General features: G+C 32.2%; 1 protein-coding gene across 14 annotated transcripts in view; it reads left to right on the top strand.

Moving 5' to 3' along the window:
* LOC138322874 (cyclin-dependent kinase-like 2) overlaps positions 1-21,390 on the top strand; it is a 42,466-nt gene that overhangs the window by 14,539 nt on the left and 6,537 nt on the right. For 7 of the 14 annotated variants that reach the window (XM_069267055.1, XM_069267054.1, XM_069267057.1 and 4 more), the window contains 10 exons: positions 9,585-9,779; positions 9,959-10,137; positions 11,309-11,421; positions 11,846-11,985; positions 12,541-12,795; positions 13,503-14,011; positions 16,026-16,067; positions 17,630-17,719; positions 19,105-19,158; positions 20,498-20,521. In XM_069267055.1, the coding sequence (XP_069123156.1) occupies positions 9,585-9,779; positions 9,959-10,137; positions 11,309-11,421; positions 11,846-11,985; positions 12,541-12,795; positions 13,503-14,011; positions 16,026-16,067; positions 17,630-17,719; positions 19,105-19,158; positions 20,498-20,521 (1,601 nt within the window). The remainder of the gene's footprint in view (positions 1-9,584; positions 9,780-9,958; positions 10,138-11,308; positions 11,422-11,845; positions 11,986-12,540; positions 12,796-13,502; positions 14,012-16,025; positions 16,068-17,629; positions 17,720-19,104; positions 19,159-20,497; positions 20,522-21,390) is intronic. The other 7 variants (XM_069267052.1, XM_069267050.1, XM_069267061.1 and 4 more) reach the window with 7 other exon arrangements.

The following is a 21,390-nucleotide window of genomic DNA, read 5'->3' as shown; positions in this document are numbered from 1 at the left end:
ATATGTACTCTGTTGATACAACCAGGTTATCCTGAAATTTGCAACTCAGCATTTTATATTGATGGTGTTGGTAGTTAAACAAATTGATCAGAAGGAAACCTAAAGAGTTGTTGATTGATGCATGTAACTGACTGTATAGTATCCTGATTTATTGTAATGTAACAATTGACAATCCGACTGACTTCCACTTGATCTTGTATTAAGGTTTAGTGTATTGTAGTAATTTGTTCTTCATAAATAACACAATGTATTATGTATGGTAGCTCTTATCCACTTATAGGAATGTTTCTGATGAGAAATCTGAAATCTCCATGAGTCTGACAATTAAGTCTGGGTGCTGATGAATCGGTGGGTATTAAAACCACATTGTCGGCCTACCTGACCTTTAGAAATGATTCAGACTGACCTTTATAGATTTTATTTGATCTTCAATGTTGATTGATTGACCTCTAGCATTGACTGTCTCATTAATTTGTAATGATAAGTTAAAGAAGAACTGGGTCACATATCAACATTTCTTTTTTCCATTTAAGACTTAAGCTATGATCTCCCAGCATTGACAGACTGATTAATTTGTAATGGTAGAGCAGAACTGGGTCACACACCAACACTTCTTTTTTTATTTAACATAGGAAGGTGAAGGAACTGGAAAAGTCAGGTTTATAGACTGTCACTGACCTATGGTCATGAGTACCTAGCATACCTAGATTTCAAGCTTTCTTCCAAAAGGTGGAGAACTAGTGTAGAATGTTGAGGTACCTATTAACCACTCGATACAAGTTGGCAACTGTGAATTCTGATCAGGTCATATATAATATACATAGATGTAGTATATGGATATGAAAAATGACCATATGGAGACAGGTAGACATTGTTCCTATAGTGAATGTCATTAACAATGCTATACAATGAGGACAATAACATGTTGTATCTATCATCAATTGACTGGCAGTACCTACTGATGATCAATACAATTGTTCAGCACCTATATAATAGGGAGATTCTTCATCGTTGTGATGAACACATCCCATCGTCTATATTGCTGACACCACATATAATGTATTTTTGGTGCGTTTTGATTCTCTAACGTCTTTTTGATCCTTCAGGGCCCAATATAAATGGTAAATGTCACAGAAAAATAGCAATTATTTTTGTGGGGTTCCTTGGATGTTCTGTTCTTAAAAAAGGATAAGTGGATGGTGTAAACACAAACCCTGGTTTAGATAGGGACTATAAGATATGGACTATATATAATACTGGTAGAACACTTATTTGAGCATTATTTCCTTTCATCTGAATAATACAAACTTTGTTAGAATTATCCATAAGGAGTGGCAGAAGAAATTACATAGCCTTATAAATTTAGGCCATCTTATAGGATATTGGTTTGATACTATGCACACAAATTCAGAATCTGAGGATGTAATGGGGCCAAAAAGTCCTACATCCAGCATGTACATTCTGCTAATTTCTGGTTTAGAACTCTGATGCCATTAAGGCTTTAGACTTCCTCTTGATATTGACCATCAAATGTGGTCACTGAATTGAATTAGTATAAAATGTTTGACACACTCCACCAGGAAAGGTCAAGAAATATGATTAGCGACTTATCACTGGTATTAAGTGTTGGACTTCATACTTAAATGTTCAATGCCTCAATGCTGTGGATTATTAACATAAATGTTATGTACAAGTTAGGTTAGCTTGATCAACTAACAAAGTGGAAGTGAAATTCACTTTTTGTATTGATTTTGTATGAACATGAATTAAATTTTTTCTCAAAAAATATTAAATTTCTTTACATTATTTGAAGAATTGTTGATACTTGAATAGGGACTCTATATATGTATTCATGTGATTGGTCTCATGATAACAATATGTTGGGTCAATAGTTGTGTGGATTTGTGTTTTGGCGATGACAAAAGCAGTTTGAATGGCATTACAGTGTTGTCGTAACCCATGTACCAAGTACATGTATAAATATTCATACCAGCAAAATATGTATGTACATGTAGTTGTATGGTCTGTTTCAATTTGACCTTTAAGGGCAGACTGAACAACAAACAAAAGAATGCAAACATTGGAGTCAATATCTGCATATTTATATTTTTATCTGTCTAACAGAAAATATATTTTTATTACATGGTCATCTGACCTGAAGGGTCAGGATGACCTATAGTCATCATGTTTCGTCCGTAGTCGTGCTTTGTCTGTAAACTTTTCACATTTTGAACTTCTTCTCAAGTTCTACCTGTGAGATTTAGCTGAAACTTGCATGAAATGATCCTTACAATCAGTCCAAACAAAGCTTGTTTTTCTTTTTCGGGTCGATCCGATATCCAAGATGGCCGCCACAGCCGCTATCTTGAAAACACATTTTGAACTTCTTCTTAAGTTCTACTGGTGCAAGTTAGCTGAAACTTGCCTGAAATGATCCTAACTAGGTCCAGACAAAGTGTTGTTATTTTTCGGTCGATCCGAAATCCAAGATGGCTGCCACAGCCGCCACCTTGAAATCACATTTTGAACTTCTCAAGTAATCTACCGGGGCGATTCAGCTGAAACTTGCCCGAATTGATCCTGATATGATTTTAACAAAGTGGTATTACATCTCTGGTTGATCCCAATTCGAAGACGGCTACTGTGACACCCTATCTAATTAATTTCCTATACAGCTATTGCCAAGTTAGTCAGATGACTGTTAAGGCCCTTTGGCCTCTTGTTATTTTCATTCCTTAATAATTTATTACAAAGGAAAGAAGGCATGCATATTATATGATATTGGGTTTGAGATATATCCAGTTTTAATTCCCCTACCATGGGGTGGGATGGGGGGCTGCAATGTGACCCATATTCATCCTGTCCGGTTATATCCTGTTTGGATATAGAAGATGAACTTTTAACAAAATAATCACAAGTTCTGTGTCATCATTCTGATAGCAGTGACAGCCAGTATTGATTGTTTGCTATAATTTTCTCCTGTTTTTGTTATTTTTTCACAAATACGGGTAGTTGTCATCCAAGTTGCTTTTTATTGTGGATAGCTTATTTGGAAATTCTTAACAAAATTAGATGGCAGTATTTAACTAAGGTTAAGATATATTTCATTTATACCAAGGTAAATGAACTTCGAAAATTGGTTATGTTCTTGCCAAGATCATTCTCAGGAAGGTGTACAATATGATTCTGAACCTTGTTTAACCGATGTACAATTTTTGAAAATGTTACGGGGAATCACAATGAAACTGTGGAAGGACAAAACTCATCTGTTTAATTTTCTGATTGATGCACTCAAACCTGTCTATAAAAACCACCCAAAGACCAAGAAAAAGCAGTCGTTATAGCCAAGTGGCCTTTATACACAGGTCAAATTGTGTTGAAATTAACCATTTGGGACACTGGGAAAATGTTCTTGATAATCAGGTGGACTTAATTCAGAGATAGTCACTAAGGCAGGTTTTACTGCATTGGGTAAGAAAAACGTTTATGAACAATAAGCATACTATTCTTCCCAATCTCTTTGCTTTAATTTGCCAAGTTCTGATATGAAACTGAATTTATAAATAAGATAATGGTGAAGTGCTACATTGCACATGCAAACATCAACAACCAATCGGAACTCTCCATTTTATAATTGTTGTATCCCTGATCCTTTTGAGTCTAAATATATGGATGTTTCAACATAAAGATACTTTTTCCGAATTTTTCTGTCAGCACAACAAAAATATATATACGGTTGGTACTGAAGAGGCTGAATTCATCAAGAAACTAAGAATTGAAGGTCTCTGTCTATTTTACATAAAAATTTTGGTTCCTTAAATTCATAGACCTACATTGTATTAGAAAAAAATCTTTTAAAAGATAAATGGTCTGTAGAAAAGGGTTCAAAGATGGAAATCTTTGATAATATTTAGTGGGTATTGATACAAAAACAGTCAGTATGCCACAGCATAAGGTATAGATTTCAACTGTAGTGTTCACAGGGACCCTGCCAATGTAAAATTTAAAGTTCAGGTGTCAAATTTCTTTAGAGGAAAGATAGACGATGATAAGTTCAATAATTGTTTTTAACTGGCTAGTATCCAGTGTCTGTGTGTATTGACACATTCATGCAAAAGTCGGTGTATAACTCGTTAGACGTTACTGTTGTCGAAGTATAAATATAGGCTATATTGCCACTGACACTATATGCTGACTTACATATTTACCTGAAGATTATACCTTTTTTTTTGTTTCCTGAGAAGAGCTTTTTATTTCCAAGTGTATTTTCTTACACTTAATTATATCTTAATAATTTGTCATTCTATTAACTAATTTCTATGATAAACTGAAGTAACACATTCTTTTATTGAAAAAATGAAAGTTACGAGTTTAACATTTCTTTTTACTTACAATGTATTGTATCCCTCTGTTGAAATAACTCTTTTCTGATTTATGTAGTGAGATTTTAACTTTGTTTTTATTTGCTGATTTCATAAATTTACTTGTATGCGCACAAAGTTTTGGTATTATATAGAGTTTTGGCCATTTGATCTACTAAAGATGTGATACACTTCCACTTAGTTGGGGATGATACATACATGTATTTCAAAGCTTAGATTTTTTTGACCATGCAATTTTAATTATTTTATTGATGTGTAATTGGGAAAGATGAAATAGTAGAGTTTCAGTTTAGTTATAAAATGTATATGACTATTTGCATAATCTGCATTAGTTTGCATATCATATCTGTGGATGAGGGTAATTACAAACTATACATTGAGCTGGAAACCAATAGCTTTAGTTGGTTAACCATATGACAGCCATCAAAACAATTTATCCAGTCACCAGATTCCAATAATGATTTTTGCACAATTTACATTTATTGAACAAAACCATTCTGTCCATCCACAATTGATATATAATGCAAACTGTGAATTCAGGCTGACAAAATGTGTTATTACGTTTAAAATAGGTTGATCACATGGTGAATGGAAAATAATGGATGAAGTAATTACAAGATTCCAGAAATTATTTGTTGTTATGGCTATTTAATGTTGTTTATGTACCTAATTATACTCATGCAATGGAGGTTACCTGTTTGACACCTGTAGATAATTAGGATGTCAATCATAGAACGCTGCTGAATATATTACACGACTTTAAAAATTAAAATGAAATTAGTTTGTGATAAATTGCAGACTTTACACCATCATTCTATATAAACATTTGAACAAAATTCAAATTAGTGTGGTCCTCATTGTCCCATAAATGTGCATAAACCCAAGGAAAACTCATGGTGTCATATGCAGTTATCTAGACCTGTATAATACCCACATGTTCAGTAAATGTACTTTCTCAATAAAATAACACTATGCTAGATTGGTAAATATTGTTCAGATTTGTTGTCTTTATTTTTGTAATATTGAGGGCCACCATGCTTTGGAGGCAATGTAAATCCCAATCTTGTACATGTATACTCAAGAGATTTATACAAAACCTTTGGTGCTTGCAGATTTGCTCAAAGCTTTGTAACAATACCTTGAGTGTTGGCCCTGCGTTGATATTTGTTCATGGATTAAAATCCTATACATCGATGGCCATAAATAATTTAATGCAAACACAATTATCTGGTACAGTGTATTTAAAATCACTCGAGTGATTTCAATGAGACAAATATTTCAATATGTTTTGAATCATGTACATGTATTGTATACATAGAATGGAGATAACAGAGATAGATTTATCATCTCAAGTGAATTAATATACTTATTAAATTCAGATTATGGCAGAGAAGTAATGTCAATTTGTAAGCTGTGTAGGAAGAAATGATGTATTCAGTACACAAAATGAAGGTATTGTGTGTCATATTTTTAAAGGATTTTGTGATAAAAACCTCCTTGTACTTAAAGGTTCACGGGAATTGGCTATAATCATAAGCATATTCTTTTCTTCACATAGTTCATGAATAATTCCCCTAGACCTTTTGAAGGGTTAGACATTTACAAAACCTCTTCAACATGCAATGAAATTTACTCTTTATATGTTGTGTATGAGTTAATAAATACTTCAGGTACATCCCTGCAATATTGATAAGAATGATCAATTTTCAGAAAGGTTAATTCCAGACCATGTGCACTATAAAATGTATAAAATTAGATAACCTGATTGTATCTATCATTTCACCTTCATCTGGTATATATCTGTCTTCAGTATTAAGTTTTGGCTGTGAATTTTTGGTACAGACTCCATATGTCTGTCCATACAATAATATATCAAGTCATTTACATTGTAAATATGACCTTTAAGTTTTGGATATTTAATGTCATTTCTTCTGTCTTTATGAAAATATTTGTAATTATTCCTTGGGTGTGTAGCTCAATGTAAATGACCGGATGATGTTTCATATCATCAAAATAGCACAAATTGATGCCCTAGTCTTCAATGTACAGCACCATAGCCAAAAGTCACATAGAAAAAGAAACATGATGCTGACCAGTCGGTTTGACAATCCAATATACAGAATGATAGACCTTGGAAATTATGACATTCAAAAGAAATATCATGCTGTTCTTGTGTAGTTCTAATGTGGTCTGGACTTCAATAGTGTTCTTGATGGGATGGTTTTAATATAATCTGTATCTAGGTTAAAAGCCTCTGCAGTCTACAAGTCCATTATGTTGGAGGCAGTTAGGTTGTGTCACATCTTTTTATTTTCTGCTTTTTTCTATTTTCTTGCTGTTTTACTTCAAATGAATACCTTAATGCTCAATTTGTGGAGGAATTTAAGGATGTTAGGGCAACATAGTTCATTGTCTTCGCTGTTAATACTTCTTAGTTAGATATTGGATTAGTTCTGATAATTTTGAGATCTATATCAAATAATAATTGTTGGAAGACTGTTCTCTGAACTTTTTGGTCATAAACAGTATCATAGTTGATAATTTATCCTTTAGGAAGAACGCTTTGTGGAGATTGTATTCTGGTTAAGACATTTGTTAAAGACTATCTCTCATGTGGTAGAACCTTCTTTTCAGCTGCTTTATAATCAGCGCCCCTGGATCAACACTGCTTCAACATTGGTTATAATTTCTAGTATGATGTGGTCCAAGTTTCAATATGTTGTGAAATATGGTAAGAATAGTGTATTGCAGCCCCTTCGACCCCAGACTTACTGGTCTGACTCTTTACTGAGGTCACTGTATCATTGTGTGTATGTTCATCCATGAAAAGTTTTCTATTTGCTTGTTGATTTCCATAAAAGTTTGTACAGTTTTAAAATTTTCTCACTAAAGTTTTTTGGAGATCAAGATTGATAAGTACTTGGATCATTATCACAAAAGTCTGATCTGGTCCACCTTAAAAATATACAACATAGATCAAGACTTGTGAAGAGGCTTAAAATTCAGGCTACTAATTGACATGTTTTGAACAAATCTAATCGTCTTTGGTTGTCAATGGAGCTCCTATGTAAATACTTGTTTTTTACGACCAGCTCAAATTCTATCGAGATTTCATGCTACTGTTATCAATGTCCTGTAAAAGTTATATATCGACTGGCTATCAGAGAAATGTCCCCTGCAGCTTTAATAGATATTTAAACATGTCTACTCCCCAGTAATATGATATAGAAAAGGTGAGATACCCCCTCAGTGGTTGTATGTTAATCAGTGGGTGTGGCTCTGTTTATTTACTCTACAAATATTGATTTAATTATCCTCTTTTTACCTCGATCATTGGTTGTGGTCAGGTCTGATATTTAAATAAATCATTGTGTGATATAAATCCAATAATTAATTGCGTGATATATTAATAATTATTAAAAGATCTGTGTACAACTCTGTCATATAGTTCAATGGAAATATTCAAATAATAATGATAAAAATGGTTGAGACAATTTATAAAACAAATAATCAATTGATATTTGTTATTCTACATTTGACCTGAACATCTTGATAATAAAGTTTTACTTGTGATATGTGGTGGGAGTTTGACCACATTCCAGTGATATTTGTCTTAAAAAATGCCTATTATAACCCGCCCCATCCTCCTCTTTAATCAAAGTTAAAATTGTTTATAGCTCTCTCAATAAAGTTATAGTGAGCTCCTGTAATAGAAGCAAGGTCAATCATTACACTGCAGCTATTGCTGCCACTTAATATGAATTATTCATAACCATTTATTACTACCACTTCAGTTAATGTGTAATTACAAATGATATAGTTTTATGCTTGCTCAATATATTGAATAATATCAAACACATCTCTTTGAACTGAATTCTTATCACAATTTATTGTTATGGTCAGAGATTTTCAAAGATATAAATACATCATTGACAGAGAATTGAAGGTGTAGATCTTTTGGAAATGTGATCTTTTCCCCAATTATTATTTCTTTCATTGACTTCAAAGGGCCTTTTAGGTTTTGTGCTTTCCTGCTTTTGGTATATTACACTATAGGTAGAGCGTTGGTCGGATACCACAGACAGATGAAACTATTTATTATTGATTCTGTTACTGCCACGTTTGTAATTACTAAACCAATACAACTGATTGTAGCGAAAAAATACTGCCTTGTTCTGATAATGTCAGTTTGTCAGTCAGGTGTTTTTACCTGGAATGGTATGGGATATACTTGCATGACCACTTTGTTGTTTATTGAATGGTTTGTTTACATTTATTGACTTGGTGGGGCTTAGTTTACACCTGGTGTAGTAAATAATTTGTATGTAAGGTCAAAAGCTACAATGATTATGGCATTGTGTTATAATTTATACTGTAACTAAATTTAGATATCCAAAAGGTTTATATTACAGCTTGTTTTGTTGAAAGATCATAAATAAACGTACTCTTGCCAATACAAGGACTTTAAAATAATATTGTCTGTTAAAGTTTGGTTTATGGTCTTAAGAGTCAAATGTTTCAATTAAGATTTATTTCTTTCCTTTATATAGTCTATGCTGGAATTCTATGTAAAGAGTTAAAAGCTTTATAGACATAGATAAGAGTTTATCTTGCCACATCACTTTTGACCTTGAATTGAACATTTGCCCCTGTGAGGAAAGCTCTGTATGGGGTCTGTCCCCAGTGGCTAAGAGTCATACGTACCATAGCCTAGTTAAAAACAGTAGTTTTTGCTCCTGCTTAACACTCAGCTTCAGGAAGTTGGACAATTGCTTTGCCCATGGTCAGTATAATGTGACTGAGTAGGGTGTGCTGTTTGGTTTCTTTGTCAGAATGCTTTAGTGAGATAATAAAATTGTCACTATAAAAAGGGCAAGAGTTTCACTATTATAAGGTCAGATAACATGAACATACCACAGCTTCCCAAAATATACAGCTAGCTGAAGTATTTTTGACACTCGTTATACTTGGGGGAGGGGATTTGTGTAATGCACTGGTCTGTGCAAATGAAGTTTATTTCATGTGCTTTCTCTATTTATCTTGATATTAAAGGGTGATCTCCCATGTGTTGTCCACTAAAGTAGCGTCCACTGACAGGACACTTACATAAATTGTCAATTGCTCTATGATATGATATGATTGCTCTCTAATATATTATTTATCATATAATGGCTAAGCTAAATGAATTTCTTACCGTTTCAGCAACTACGACATGATCACCTAGTGAACCTTATTGAAGTATTCCGAAGGAAAAAGAGACTCTATTTAGTGTTTGAATTCGTGGATCACACAGTTTTAGATGAACTTGAAAAATGTCCAAATGGTCTTGATGAAAACACAGTGAGAAGAATACTCTGGCAAGTCCTGAAGGGCATAGAGTTCTGTCATTTACACAATGTAAGTTGTTATATTAAAAATTGCTTATATGTTTATATGAAAGAAAATGGAGAATTTAAGGGTTTCAGGAAATGAGAACTATTGAACCTCCTAATACAATTCCTGCATGAACCGAAATTCAAATTTCTTGACAGTCGTTTGAAAAAAATATGATATGTTTCATATGTTATTTTTTCCAGATTATTCATAGAGACATTAAACCAGAGAATATTTTAGTCAGTAAATCTGGGATTGTCAAGTTGTGTGACTTTGGTTTTGCACGAACATTAGCACAGCCTGGAGAAACCTACACAGACTACGTGGCCACACGATGGTATCGAGCCCCTGAACTCCTGGTCGGGGACACCAAATATGGCAGGTAGGTCGTTTGATGATATTGGATTATACAACCTCTATCTTAGACAGCGTTTAGGTCATCAGAACAGGAAGGGATCTTACTATTAACTATGATTGTTGATGTCTGCATGTTGTCTAAAACATTCTTTCCAGGAGTGTGTCTGACACCCTATAGATATTTTTAATGACATCACCAAATTTTTAAGCATACATGCATTCTAACACCCCCTTGAATCCCTTTTCATTGAAAAATTGTGCCTTTTATTAAAGCCTTGTGACAAATCAGTTAAAGTCAATAGGCATTTTTTCCATTATATCTATTTCTTTCACATAATAATTATAAGTGAAAATGCAGGAAATGCTCTGCTCACTTGAATATTTAACAAAATCATATTAGGAAGATTAATAACCTTTTATCTATTGTGAGAAGCTGTCTTTGTAACAGTAGACTTTTGTGGTAAAGGTATTAATGCTAAAAGTATTTGAGGCAAACTATAGTCCAAAATGAACTCTTTGCAACTTCAGTGAACTGTTAACCTTCCAATATCAGATTGTGTACATATCTAGAGCAAATTGAATGTAATTGTATTGACATTAAAATTGGACCCCAAACCTTCAAAGAAACAAATGGAAGGTGAATAGAACATCAGATATACCTTACAAACAGAAATCTTTAATTGCTTATGATGGTATTTATAGTTATGCTGGACTTATCCTTTGATGATTGAATACGGAGGCAAATTATTAAAATTGATTGAAAATTTTCATACATATGTATTTTAAGAGTTTTGAACTCCCATCGGGGGTATTTTATGTGATTATAAACTTTAATCTCAAGAAAGTCTACTTAGTAACCCGCATAAAGAAATTAAAGGTTGCGTTTTGACCTGTTTTGTTTGAAGATATAGTCAGATTTTTGGCATTTGGAATATTAAAGAATTTTGACTTGCTTGAATGGCCTTAAAATTGGGGGTTCAAAATCGGGAGTCTCCCTCCAAAATAGGGAGGATTAGTAAGTATTGGTTCCATCATATTTGCTAGTCAGAATTTTAGCCAATAGTACAACGTAGCATAGTGCAATCCTCGATCTATTGAAAATGATAGATGGAATGTTGAAGGTGATGGATTTAGAGAAAGAGATTTGCAATAGGTATGTTGTAAGATGGTAAAATTCTGAATGTGTTTCTTTACAGAGCGGTTGATGTATGGGCAATAGGGTGTTTATTAGCTGAGATGCTGACGGGAGAACCACTTTTTCCTGGGGAGTCCGATATAGACCAACTTTATCACATAGTCAAATGTTTTGGTATGCTTAGAAATAATAATCAAATTCACTATTAGGTTAAATGTCTTTTAATATACTAGTAGATGCTGTTTTTAACATCTTGGTGTCAAAAACTGCTTTTTGGAAATTAAAAATCTATTTGTCCTTTCTGTAATGTCCTTTAAACCCAAATAAAAGTGCTTTTAATGTACTACAGACATTTACAATAATTGAAAATGAAGTTATCCTGTATAATGTGAACATGGATGTAGGCCCTGCACATACCTACATCATTATAAGAAGTGTCCATGTCAAATACTATATGTGTCCTATACCCAGGTATATATACACACAGTAAGGCCTGACTATAACAGGTTGTAATGTCACCACATAAAGTAGTCCTTATACAGAGGTGTCCTTCATACATATTTATTACTTAGCATGATCTTGTAAAATAATTTTTCAGGTAATTTAACTCAACGCCACAAAGAAGTGTTTCTAAATAATCCCATGTTTGTTGGGATGCGGACGCCAGAAGTTCGGGAAGTTTCACCACTAGAAAAGAAATTTACAAGAATATCGTCCTTTTCTCTAGATGTAATGAAGGTAAATCACAATGAGAAAGGTGGAAGGATGTTCTATCTGAGCTAGGTTGTACTAAATTACTAAAACATAATATACCTTTGGCTACATCAAGGGAAGATCAGATGGAAGATCAGATGGAAAAAATAGATCAGTCAATCAAAGTTATCCAAATGTTGGTAGATTATCGTAAAAAAAGAATTGCGTATTAAAGAGATATCTAGATTATATTTAAAATTAGACAATATTTGCAGTATTAAGTCTATTGCTCAAAGGCCAACAAAGGTTAAGTAAGAATTTATTGTTCAGTGAGGTTATTTTTAGATAAAAATTCCATTGTTAATCCATAGAGATGATTTTTTATTTTACTTTGAATTTATTTTGGCCTTTGATTTCGGATTATTAATATACTAGCTTTATACCATTTTTACCTCATTATGGTTAAGAGGCTATGCAAGTAATGATAAACAAACATTTTTGTAATATACTGTGTTAGCCTTGAAAACTAGACTAACTATATGAATACATTTATCTTTGTAAAATATTAATTGAAAATGTTCAATATTTTCTTTCAAATAGCAATGTCTACGACTAGATCCAGATGATCGACCAAGCTGTTCACAGTTACTGAAGCATGAGTTTTTCAATAAGGATGGATTTTGTGCTCGTTTTTCTCAGGACTTAAAACAGCGAATACAGCGTGAAACTAACAACAATCCTCTTATTAAATCTCAGTCAAATGAAAAGGAAGATGACAACAAAGATGATTCCAAGACCTCAAAGAAAAAGAAAAAAGCAGGACAATCGGACAACAAAGACTCGAAGGATAGCAAGGTTGATTCATTTGTATACATCTTCAGATGGAGAAAATATCTGTTATTAAAAGTTTAACGGCCTCATGTTATGTAATCTCATTAATTTGACATTACAGTCTTTGGTTTAATCAGTCACTCTGGCCATAGCAAGGGTGTGAGTTTGATCAAAAGTTAATATTAGAAACAGTTTAATGTCAGAAGAGTCAACAGTGTAAATTTTCTACTTTTGAATACCCGATAAAATTGGGTATCTGTTCTGTCCAGCTTTGACATATATTAGAGACAGGAGTCCTGTGTCTGCTCTTTACATTACAATTACTGTATTCGATCCAATAACTGCCTAGGGCGCTTAAAACATTGAAGCAAATAAGGGGCGCTTTATAGAAATAAATTTCGACTAGCCATTCATAATAATTATTCTGCAAAGTAAGCCTTAAATCAATTTGCTAAAGAAATTAGTAAGGAAATCAACACAGTTTTTATATTTTCAGTCTGCATTTAATTTGAAATAAGTGAAATTGAAGCCTCAAAAATGGGGATGGGGACGCTCATTAGGTCGAGTACGGTATTTCATGATTCTCAAAATTGAAATAGAGATGTCATATTGTTTTAGTTTGATAACAGTGTTATGAATGCAATGAGATACAGACATATTTAATGTAGTGTGTATAAATAGAAATGAATACCCCAATGATACCTAAAATTAATTCATTATTTCATATTTAGGGCTCAAAGCAAGATAATGAAGAAAAACAGAAGAAGAAAGTGTCAGATGCTGAGAAAAACAACAAAAAGTCGACATCAAACTTTGTCAATGGTACAGTGAACAATGTGAGTCACTCCAAGTCTGGAGAGACTAATGAGCAAACAGACTCAAAGGTCGACAGAAAGTCTGATAAACGGACAGACAAAGAAAATGTTAAACATGAGTCAAAATCAGAAAAACACGAAAAAGACAAAAGTGAGAAGGACAAGTATGAAAAAGATCGCCATGATAAAGAAAGTAAACATGAAAAGGATAAATATGATTCTAAGGATAAGCATGATAAAGAGAAGCAAGAAAAACATGAGTCAAAAGATAAACATGAAAAACATGAAAAACATGATAAAGACAGACACGAAAAGGACGGAGAAAATGGTCATCTAAAGGAGACAGCGGGAATGATTCCTCCCATCAACAGTACGGGTCAGACCGTCCATCTGTCCACACCTCAGTCTATGCCCTCCATTGGAAGGTGAGTCATCAATCTTAAACACACAGAGTTTTGTTTGCCTTTAGAAGACCTTCAGGGTTTGAATAGTTATTTATTTTCCTCCTGTTTTTTAATTCCTTATTATTGACTATCATTGCTTAAGGTGATCATTTTTGTTGGACACACATTTGAATTTGATTTTTTTTGGAGTTAACAGATTAGAAATTATATGATATCAAGTTTCAATCACAACTAATTTATTCTTATTTATACTGAAGCACAACACTAGCATGTGTTACTTCCATTTCTCTGTAAATCTTCAATTTTAGCAACTTTGAGCTCTGGTTTCAGACTGGAGATTGTTCAAGATAAAATAAAGGTCAAAACAATAGTACAGGAACTTCAAAGAGGAAAAAACATGTCAATTAAGGTTTTGTTGGACCTGTAGTCTCCCATAATTAAAATAAACTCCATGCTTCTAGATCTCTGTAGACCAGTTGGAAATTACATTCTAGTTGATGAAGACGAACCATGAACCTGCTGATGAACCTTTTGGTTCAAAGTAATATAGAACTGAACTGCAATGATATCCATTCAAATCCCAGAATCTATGACCAATATGCAGACATTTCCAAAGAAAAAGTTCATAGAAAAAATGTATTGTTTGTAAATTTAGTTTCATATTTCTGTTTCCTTTGATAGCTTTTGAATTCATGTTCTTCCCATTACCCATCAAACCAATTGTGACATTCTAATTTGGATTGATGTCTTATTTCATTCACTTTCTTTTACCCCTCTTTTTTGCATACTGCAAATGACCTTTGACTTACCTTCGACTTGGCATAAACATTTTATAAGAATTTTTTTCACATTCACCAGTGTTGTTCACAGGTTGATCGATGCACGAAATTATTGTGAGTTTATGTACAAATTAGGTCTAACAAGTAATTGAATTAGATCACAATAGCTGTATGCTAGAATATATAAGTAGTCCGTACATTATGTAGGTAGCTAAATTAACAACAAGAGCTTTGAATTTGCAAGAAACACTTCTTATTCCAGTTACTTGATGGGGAGGGGATGGCGGGGTAGATTTACGAGTACATACAAGTTTTTGAAAAAAAATATTAAGTATTTCAATGAAGTTGATGTGATATTTTGTTACTGTTCTTAATTATATTTTTCATCAAGATTCAGAATCCATCTCATATAAGTTTATGTATAGAATGCCAGCATCAAATTGTGTTGTCTATTTAAGTAATAGATACCTGGAACAGAATTACAATTCAAACATATTTCTTGATGCCATGGATATATTTACCTGTCAAGTGAATACTGCGTTGCTACTCAATAGAATGAATTTAGTAGTAGTTAAAGTAACACATATATTTATAGCATAAAGATGTAGTATAGCTTATGCTTTCATATTATATTCATGAAAAGGTTTTGTGTGCTTGAAAAAAATCAGAGGGCTGCAGAAGACAGTTTTAAGTTTCTTAATTATGTTTTCTTTGAAGAAATATAAACTTTGGAAAAATGCTGAATATATAGTTCATTAATTGTTATTCATTGTTTCATTGCAAGCCCTTTTTGAAATCTTTCAAGAACACTGTAAAATGATGAATGTTTTGTACCATGTAAGGTCTACAACTACATCAACTACAGGTTGCCAGACCCTTATAGTCTGTAGTTGCCAAATATATATATATAATGTCAGTGTTGACATTGTTGAAAATACTTATATATTTTCAGTTTCTTGACAGACTAAATACACTTCGGAAGTAAGTTTCGTTCCTCATTATGAACTTTGAAATTAAATGGGTGTAAAGAATAATTAGCTTTTGTCAGAGATATGTTTTGGTGCTTGAGTTGCCAACCTTTCAGGATTCTCAACTTGTAGAAAAGGCTGAAATATTTCTATACAGATATCAAACCATTTGTGCTGATGAAGATGCTTCATTCTTGATTTTGACAATAGGAAGATATTTTGTACATTGATAATCATAGCTGGAGCTATATGTATAATAACAATGTGTTATTCTGTTTATACCTACAGACAGTTGCTAGTCATAAGCTCACAATGTCTAAGCTTGGTCAGGTATTTCATCCAGTCTTTATTATTGTCCTGCTCTATCAAACATATACTAAGTCTCTAACACTTTCTATGATAGCTAGCTTGTATATGATACATGGAACCCATTTTTATCGGTATCATCAAGTCAAATATTCGCAATTAGTTTTTCAATGAGCAATATATTTGCTTGCATATTGTGAATCATCCATTGTCAATAGACAGATACATCTAGGTCATTTCTTTGCTTGTCGTTTTCTCACAAATTGATGGGGGAAAATCCAAGGAAATGATGCAATAATAGTGCATAAATGGTTGATTCCAAGAGAGGAAAACTCTTGTCAAAAGCAAATAACTGCTATTGTTCAGATATTTCAAAACACTGAACATTGTTTTCTGTTTGTCTATAGATGTGATAATTCTGATGAGATGGGTTTCTTTGTACTTCAAAACAATATTAATTTCTCAGTCTTAATTCAATTAAGCTTGAGCTGTCCATTCAGATAAGAACTGTAAAGATACAATTGCAAGGAAAAGCCTTTGTAATATTAATAACAATTTCTCATTGTAACCGGAATATGACACACTGAGCATCAACTGCATTAAATTTAATTTCACTGACTACTTTTGCCTTTTTTATCTGCAGTCATGTGTCTCTAAGTGATAGACAATAAATCAGAATTGATGTCAAGCACCAAAATCATAAATTATGGGTAAAAAAATGCAAATTAAATCACTAGTTAAATTTAATTACTAGTGTGTAGAACTGATCTGCTATGTTTTACATTTTTGTTGAACAAGTTTTACAGTTCAATATTGGAAATATTGTAGATAATTTTCTGTTAGTTAACAGGGAAAAGATCAGAACTTAGGTTACTCTAAAAGCCCCATGGGCCTTATGAATTATAGAAAATTAGACATTTAGAATGGTAGAAGAGAAATTTGGTTCCCTGCATGTTAATGTAGCTGAATGTTCACTCTATAGATCACTCTTTACTGGAGTCTATACCACAATCACATTTAGTACAGGCATAATCAATGGATATTTAATTCATTGTTCACTCATAAGTGTTTAATGGCTGTATAGACTCAATATATGATCAGTACACCACACTTGATTCCCAATTAATACCCAGCCTAATTATCTAGATGTAGATATAAATCATTTAATAAGAAATATAACAATAATGCTCTAACAAATTCAAAGACACGTAATATTAAAGTCACATGTTTTGTATGTGTCAGCAAATAAAATTTTTTTTAATCTAATTCGACTATTTATATCTTTTGATTTTGTGTAATATAAGATATAATGTGATGTTATAACAAACAAAAAAAAGCAAAAAATTCAAGTCTCCATTGAAATTAAAGTTAATTAAGTGCATCAATTTTGGACAGTACACTTTAATTGCGATTCTATTTTTATGCAGCTGTATAAATGTATGATCATAATTATGCATATGTTCTTTGAAAAGCTGTTTATGTGTTGTTAAGAATAATACTTTTTTCATTGAGTACAAGCAGTAAAGCCAAAATGCTATCTTTGTACCTTTTTTCTTAGTGTTTTTGCCTGTGTATTATTTTTACAGCCCTAATATGGCCAATGTTTCAACAGTTAACAATGTGCATTTATCAAGTCCAATGGGTAATGTCCCTTTAACGGGACCTGCTCCACTGAGGTAAGCCTACAGATGGCGCCATTCACGCATGGTATAGTCTGTTTCAGGAATTGGAGCTTCTGTTAACATATTGCTATGACTAAAAATCATGCATATTATACAATTTGGATTGCCTCTCTTATTTTCTGACTTTGATCTGTTGAATAATCTTTTTGCTTTTGAAGACATTAGGGGTTACACGTGCAATGTTTTACTCAATTAGGATGATTCAATTTGCAACACTGATCAAGATTGATGCCTCATTGATGCTTCAGTCAAAAGCCAAGAAAAGAATGATTGATGAATTTAAAAGAAAAAAAAGCATGATTAAAAAAACTGACATTTAAATGAGTTCATTCAGTTCAAAGTCTGGAAGATGTAGAGGTTGATTTAAAGATACAAATGTTTGGTGCCCTCTGTCAAACGTAGAAATCTATAGACCTTTTGTCTTTTTACAAAGCTCTAATGACCTAATTTCTGGCTAAGTATTTTTTATGTTTTTAGAAAGTCTGTGGTCCCAGTAATGTCTGGTTAAGAGAGGGCACTGTACATTGAATGTGGTTTAATTGGGGACTTTAGTTTGTTAGTTAATAACAGCTCTCTATCATAGGTTTGTAAGAAATGTCATTGAAGTAGTTAGTTATTCTAAAGCAATTACTGTATTCATTCTATTTCATTTACTTTTTTTTTTAATGATGAAATCACTCGTTAACTGTTATATCATTATCATGTCATGTCTGGCTACATCAATTTATATGAGAAGGATTTTGGATTGGATGCTTCCTGTAATATTTTCTAGAGAGACTATTCATATGATGGTTTTGGTATAAATGTTTGCAGGTCTATGCAGTTTCAGCTGTGTCAAAATACATGTCATATTGACAACTATTTATGTGTTTTTGTGGTGTTCAAAAAATTGGTTTGTGGGAGACATTTAGAGTTTTTAATATCATAAACTTCTGAAATTTATTTATTGATCAAAAATACAAAAAACAGAACAAGTAATAAAGGTATAATCATTAGTCTTAACATAACATTACTCTTGTCATGTTCCTGTTAATAGGAACGTATTGTTGACTTTGTTCCCTTCTTTTTCGCCTCTCATGTCTAATGCTACTTCTAAGTAGATAAATATAGTTAAGTAGATTAGTTAGATTTCAGAGAATATTAGCCAGAGGAAAAGTTCTTATATTCCACACAATAACATTACCAGTATGTAGCAAATGAAGAAAAATGTTGATATGAAAGATGAGAGAGTGAAACTTAAGAATATATGGAATATTGGGGAAAATTCTTAAGGAAAGACTGCAATAAAAGAAAAAACGATTGGGTCAGGCCACCAAGATATATATATGGAAAGTAAATGTGCTAAACTGTATATATAGTAAGGTTGTTTTGGTCGTTAGATCTCAAGACCCTTTCCGACACGGAGTAGCCCCCGTGCGACATGACATACCTAGGTGAGTTTCTGTGGCTTGATAGTGTACCCCGTCCTCGTCGGTTACAGCTAACATTCCAGTCACTACCAACATTTTCTGTATTCTAAAACTTCAATGGTCTGGCATGGTTAGCCCAATATGGAAAAAAATAGTTCTAAGAATATTTCATTCATGAAGGGCGTTTGTGCTTTGACTATTCTGATCACAGCTTTAAAGTGTAAGAATAATGTGTGTAAAATTTTACATATAATTATAGCTTTCTATCATGCATAGAACTTTGTTTATTTTTCTATCTTAGTAAATAAATGATGTCATAACTGTTACAAGGCTGTTATAAGATCATTATTTTTTCTATTCTCGAGAAACTAAGACAATATTGTGAGCATCGGAGATATTAAAAAAAAAAATGATGAAAAAATTACTCAAAAGAGGAAAATGTTTGTAGATTCACCACTGGATACCCATACATAAATTTATGTGTATTTATTGGAAATGCTATGTGAAATAAATCATAATACAGTATGTCAGTAAGATATAGAGTATGTATTTGTAAGTAATACATTATTTGGGTAACAGTAGACATGTAGAAGTTTTAATGTTATTTTGTAATAATGATATAATCAGATGTGTATTTAACTGAATGTTACTCTAATATGTATGTTATCTAAAATCTGGATCTATCTTGTTAGTATTGTTCATGTTCTGAAAATATTATCTTTATATCTGAAAGGAAGTCAAAAATCGTGGGGGAAAAAAACTGAAAAAATGGAATCATGTACATTTATATTTTTCACTTCAGAAACAATTATCATTAAAATGTGTTATACATGCGTATTGTCATGGGTTTAAAAGTACTATTGTATATGAATGCATGTACATATAAAATATGCATATATATGCTATAAACATTTAATTCCTCACAATATTATACTCATTATGATACATACCTGAATATATTTGTGTGAAAGAATACATATTATTCCTACAGATTAACTACATAACATGTTTACCATTTTGATTAATATATTTTTGTCCATGTCATTAAAAAATGTGTACTTTAATTAATTGTTTCACAAGATTTTTTTATTTTGACATTAATTTTCAGCTATTACAAAGTTCTATGTTGTTTTCGAGTTCAATACATTGAAACTTACCCTTGTAAGAGGGGAGACAACTCTTTCCTTTATATAAAGTTTGGAAAGTTGTCTAGAAAGCCTGACAAAGTGTTGATCTGTTTGTCTTCTTTTTGGTAAATCTTGAAATTTGACAGATATTTTACCGCACATATGTTGGTTATTTTTTTTAATAAAAGTTGATTATGCTCTGATATCACCAAATTAAAAGCCTCCATTTTACACAGGGATAGGGATTTGTCACAAGCTTGGTAAGTTGTCACATCTAGCTTGTGTTTCTGAGTTAGACCACCAATATTTTCCCTACTGCTAGGGGATGGAAAATACATGCTACAAGCAACCACATTAAATGTGTTAAAGTATAGATGTTGAAAAAGATGATATTATAAAAGAGTTTTAACATTTAAATCAATACAAGTTTGTTAGAGTCCTAAGTATATAATACATGTATTTTTACTGTGAAATTTTGGTGGTTTATAAGCATAAATCACAATTAATCCTAGAATTGTTGGAATCATTTCTATCACATTTCAAATTTAATGCAATCACCCTTTTTATGATGATGAAACTAATGCCACATTCTCTTCTATAGGACAATAGGCAATTCACATTCATTTACAGGGTGAAGACTTAATTACCTTCTAGTACATTCTGAGATTGAACATAATTTATCACTTGTGTAACTATTTAAAATTACGAGACTTAGATCAATTTCTTGATTCACGTATGTTTGATACACACAAAAATATTTCAGCAGGCTTCAATATACACACATGCACACGATTGTGCTGAATGACTTTGAAGCACACTTTGAACAATATCTGGCTTCTACACATATTATACACTGCAATTAGTATTATATGTACTTCATATTGTAGGTTCTAATGGAACAGTCTCTTTATGTTTCGATTTGTATACATGTATTTGGTTATATCATTTTCATTATTTAAGTATATATTATTTAATATTTTATTTGTTAAGGTTTTATAAATGAAATTTTTTTTAAATCTTTCTAAAAAAAATTTATCTTTGCAAAGTCATGATTCAGTCTTCATATATAATAATTAGCATTGTATTTACTGTAAATATTTGATTTTGACATTTTATTAGAATTTCAGGT

This window comes from Argopecten irradians, chromosome 5 (genome assembly GCF_041381155.1).
Source record: "Argopecten irradians isolate NY chromosome 5, Ai_NY, whole genome shotgun sequence".
In the NCBI taxonomy this organism is placed as follows: Eukaryota; Metazoa; Mollusca; class Bivalvia; order Pectinida; family Pectinidae; genus Argopecten; species Argopecten irradians.
This window is presented reverse-complemented; position numbering and strand designations above follow the sequence as displayed.